This window comes from Salvelinus sp. IW2-2015, unplaced genomic scaffold (assembly GCF_002910315.2).
Source record: "Salvelinus sp. IW2-2015 unplaced genomic scaffold, ASM291031v2 Un_scaffold1728, whole genome shotgun sequence".
NCBI classification, from domain to species: Eukaryota; Metazoa; Chordata; class Actinopteri; order Salmoniformes; family Salmonidae; genus Salvelinus; species Salvelinus sp. IW2-2015.
This window is the reverse complement of record NW_019943115.1, coordinates 220536-225768: the sequence shown is the minus strand read 5'-3', so window position 1 is coordinate 225768 and position 5233 is coordinate 220536. Positions and strand designations below refer to the sequence as shown.

The 5233-nt window shown below is 43.2% G+C and overlaps 1 protein-coding gene across 1 annotated transcript in view; it reads left to right on the top strand.

Moving 5' to 3' along the window:
- The window catches only part of LOC112071812 (probable phospholipid-transporting ATPase IM), a 23755-nt gene that overhangs the window by 7794 nt on the left and 10728 nt on the right, over positions 1–5233 (top strand). Inside the window, exons 4-8 of the mRNA XM_070439525.1 lie at positions 411–622; positions 2661–2814; positions 3925–3966; positions 4591–4836; positions 5073–5211. Coding sequence (XP_070295626.1) covers positions 411–622; positions 2661–2814; positions 3925–3966; positions 4591–4836; positions 5073–5211 — 793 coding nt within the window. The remainder of the gene's footprint in view (positions 1–410; positions 623–2660; positions 2815–3924; positions 3967–4590; positions 4837–5072; positions 5212–5233) is intronic.

The window sequence follows — 5233 nt, the reverse complement described above, 5'->3', positions numbered from 1 at the left end:
GACACTGTTTTACAGTACTGTTTCTCCAGGTATTACTGGGACACTGTTTTACAGTACTGTTTCTCCAGCTATTTACTGGGACACTGTTTTACAGTACTGTTTCTCCAGTTATTTACTGGGACACTGTTTTACAGTACTGTGTTCTCCAGTTATTTACTGGGACACTGTTTTACAGTACTGTTTCTCCAGGTATTTACTGGGGACTGTTTTACAGTACTGTTTCTCCAGTTATTTACTGGGACAGTGGGTAATTTCTGGTGCTTCAACTAATCCACAAAATTGGTAACTTTCTTCAGAACAGTTTCTCTCAATCAAGGTCCCAGAGGACCATCTCTCCCCATCAGGCCTACTATCTAACCTCCTCTCCCCCCCATCAGGCCTACTATCTAACCTCCTCTCCCCCCCATCAGGCCTATGCCCTGGAGCATAGCATGGAGCTGTTGTTCCTGCGTACAGCCTGTCTGTGTAAGACAGTGATCTGCTGTAGAGTGACTCCACTACAGAAAGCCCAGGTGGTTGAGCTGGTCAAGAAATACAAACAGGCTGTCACTCTGGCCATAGGAGACGGGGCCAATGACGTCAGCATGATTAAAGGTACAAAGAAATTGATAATAAAAAAATTGTGATAATAAGAAGATTGTGGGAGCTGTTCTGTTAGATTTCAGTGCAGCCTAGGATATTATTGACCATAACCTGTTTTTGAGTAAACGTATGTGTTTGTGGATTCAGAGATATCTATCTAATAGAACTCAAAAGGATTTCTTTAATGGAAGCTTCTCTAATGTCAAGTGTGGTGTATCGCAGGGCACCTCTCTAGGCCCTCTACCAATGACCTGCCCTTGGCATTAAAAAAGCATGTGTGTCCATGTATGCTGGTGATTCAACCATAAACGCATCAGCAACCACAGCTAATGAAGTCACTAAAACCCTTAACAAAGAGTTGCAGTCTGTTTTGGAATGGGTGGACAATAATAAACTGGTCCAGAACATCTCTAAAACTAAGAGCATTGTATTTGGTACAAATCATTCCCTAAGATCTAGACCTCAGCTGAATCGACTAATGAATGGTGTGGCTATTGAACACATTGAGGAGACTAAATTCCTTGGTGTTACCTTAGATTGTAAACTGTCATGGTCCAAACATATAGATTCAATAGTTGTAAAGATGGTTGCAAGGAAAGACCTAGTTAAGCTGCAGCTGGCCCAGAACAGAGATGCACATCTTGTTCTTCATTGTAATCAGAGATCTGATATAAATACTATGCATGCCAGTCTCTCTTGGCTAAGAGTTGAGGAGAGACTGACTGCATCACTTTTTTTTTTAATAAGAAACATTAATGCGTAGAAAATCCCAAATTGTTTGCATAGTCAATTTACACACAGCTCTGCCACCAGGGGTCTTTTCACAGTCCTCAAATCCAGAACAAATTCACAAAAGTGTACAGTATTATATAGAGCCATTATTGTATGGAACTAAAAAGGCAAACCTGGTTTCAGAAAACAAATAAAGCAACACCTCACYGCACAACGCCTCTCCCCTATTTGACCAAGATAGTTTGTGTGTATGATTAGATTTTTTTATTTATTCTTGTCTATTAATGCTCTATATTATGTCATGTTTCATGTTGTGTGTGGACCCAGGGAAGAGTCCCAAACGGCACCTTATTTGAATACTTAAGACATAGCTGACTCTACCAGTGGGTGGGTGTGTATATATATATATTAAAATTCACAAGTTCTCTCTCATATATATATATATATATATAGAACTTGTGAATTTTAAAGAACGTTAAGCCTGGTGGTCCTGAAAAATGCTGATCTTTTCTCTTCCACCTCTATCCCTTTCTCTCTCTTTCTCCCTCCTGTGCTCCTTCCTGCCCCCTCTCTCCATTCTCCATTCTCCTCCTCCTCTACCTCCCCTCTCTCGCCGTCCCTCTCTCTCTCCCCCTCCTCCCCTCTCTCTCTCTCCTCCCCTTCCTCCACTAACTACACTACAACACAACTATCACTACACTACCCTTTACACCCTAACACTACCCTACAACCCTACACTACACTACAACCCACAACACTAACACTACACTACACAACACTACGATCCTACACAACACTACCCTTTAACAACCCTACAACCCTACACATATCACATAATCAACTTCCCTGCGTCCTTCCCTTCATCGGTGAGCCATCAACACTCACACTACACTACACTACGACCTACACTACCCTAAACCCCTACAACACTACATTACCCTACACAACACTACGACCTACACAACACTAACCTTTACAACCATACACTACCCTAAACTACACAACACTTACGACCCTACCACAACACACCCTTTACACAACCTACCTTACACCTTTACAACCCTACACAACACAACCTACACAACACTCCAACCCTAGACATTTATTTTTTTTACATTTAACCTTTTATTTAACTAGGCAAGTCAGTTAGAGCAAATCTTACTTAAAATGACAAGAAATAAAAATGTAAGTCAATTGTACACAAACATTACACTACACAACTCGTCATGAAACACTATCTTGACCCGAGACAAACTCTAGCTCCTAGCTCCTACCCCTAGCTCCTATCCCATAGAGCTGAAGGAGAAAGATATGAGTAAGCAGTGTGGTTTACATTCATGATGAAGGTGGTGTGTGTCTCCCCTGCACCAGGCACAGCAGGAACTCCCTGAACCAGCCCAACGTGTGGTGACCATCCTGCTCACCTCCATCCACTGTGTACTTCCTGTGGTCGCCTACCGCTTCCTGTTGATCAGCTCCGCCCCACCATCAAACGACAAGGTGGGAACACTGACCACCACATGTTGTCTTCTAGGAACCACTGACCAATAACACTCTGGTTTGGGGATTCTACATTTATTAAAGTCATGAACAGTCAAATCATGTTTTCATGAAATTTGGGACGGATATTTAGATGAAAGCAGATTCACAAGTAGAAAAATGACGTTTGCTTCTAAACTGATAAAGATGGATCATAAAGTTATGGTCCCCCCCCCCCCCCCGTGTCAAACACTTGGATTCAGCGGGACACCCTAACTCTCTCATTTTAATACACCAATGGTAACTATTTCTCTTTACCTCATTTACATAAGTACCGCCTTGTAACCAACATCGAGAAGGTGGTTTGCAGAGAGGCGTGGTGGTTACATAGCTAGATAGCTACTCTACTGGTGCCAACATTTGACTTTAGGAGTGTCAGCCAATATAATTAAAAGTTGCCCCTATTAATCTATGGCAAAGAGAACTTAACTGTATATGTTTTCCCCTTCATCTGTGGTCTGGTGGTTATATGTTACTGGCATGGAACAAACAGGGGGACAAGGGTCGTTCAAAACCTAATGTAGTTGCCATGTCAACACCCTCCGTCAGTGGCTGCTGTGATTCTCGCATCACAAGAGACATGCCAAACGGGAGATGTATAAAAATTGTCATCATTTGATGCAATTTCAATGTTGTTTGAGTTGCTTTTGTTTATCACCACATTGTTATGTTTTTACTGCAACGCTGCATCCAAGTTGCTTGACGTAGGCGTTTCAAAGAGCTGTCAGTCAAGGCGAGCTTCATGAATGTAAACTTCTCCGCCCACTTTGTCCTGTCTTTCAAACTTCCTGGTATTTAAGCATTTCTATCCCAAAACTAATTTTAGGGGGATATTTTAATCACTCAAAAGGGTATTTTCCATTCCCTGGTATTGTTCTTTTTGTTTGCCCATATTTTTTTTACTTTGTTCTTTCTATAAAAAGGCAATCATTACTGACGTACAAAACAATCTAATCTTAATCTCCTCCTCTCCTCTCCTCTCCTCTCCTCTCCTCTCCTCTCCTCTCCTCTCCTCCTCTCCTCTCCTCTCCTCTCCCTCTTCCTCCTCCTCTCCTCCCCTCTCCTCTCCAGAACACAGCACTTCCTGTACTGGGCATGAGTCTGTTTGACCAGGTAAAAGAACACAGCACTTCCTGTACTGGGCATGAGTCTGTTTGACCAGGTAAAAGATCACAGAACTTCCTGTACTGGGCATGAGTCTGTTTGACCAGGTAAGAGAACACAGCACTTCCTGTACTGGGCATGAGTCTGTTTTGACCAGGTAAGAGAACACAGCATTACCTATATTAACTCTACCTACATGTACATACTACCCCAACTAACCAGAGCCCCGCACATTGACTCTGTACCGTAATACCCTGTATATAGCCTCCACATTGACTCTGTACCGTAATACCCTGTATATAGCCTCCCCATTGACTCTGTACCGTAAAACATGTATATAACATCCACGTTGACTCTGTACCGGCACCCCCCTGTATATATTGTTATTTTTTACTGCTCTTCTTTAATTACTTGTTACTTTTATCTCTTATTCTTATCCAATTTTTTTTAAACTGCACTGTCGGTTAAGGGCTCATAAGTAAGCATTTCACTGTAAGGAATACAACACCTGTTGTATTCGGCGCATATGACTAATACAATTTGATTTGATTTGACTAGGCATGAGTCTGTTTGACCAGGTAAGAGAACACAGCATTACCAGTGTATCTATCTCTGTCTCCCTCTGGTGTCCAGGACGTGAATGACATGTGGAGTTTCCAGCACCCKAATCTGTACGTTCCAGGCCAGCTGAATCAGTACTTCAGCAAGACAGCCTTCTTTAAGTGTGCCCTCCACAGRGTCTACAGCTCTGTAGTGCTGTTCTTCATCCCCTACGCTGCCATGTACGACACGGTCCGAGACGACGGGCGAGACATCGCTGACTACCAGTCCTTCGCCCTGCTYGCKCAGACCTGTCTGGTCATCACCGTCTGCATACAGGTACAGTACAGTACAACACAGTCGACTACTGGAAACATACATCAAGGTAGAATCTCTGAACTGTGAGTTCATCGGGATGTGTGAACTGCCTGTACCTGGCCTGACTGAACAGCCAACGGTCTGTCCATATGGACAGTTGTTTGTCCGTCTGTTTGTCCGTCTCTGGTGTTTATTCGTCAGTTATATATTATCATTTGTCTATTTGCTGTATCTTGCATCCCCCCCTCTCCCTGTAGCTGTGTCTGGACATGTCCTACTGGACAGCGGTCAACCAGGTCTTTGTGTGGGGGAGTCTGGCCATGTACTTTGTTGTCACCTTCAGCATGTACAGTAACGGCACGCATATCAACTTCCCTGCATCCTTCCCCTTCATCGGTGAGCCATCACAACACTACAC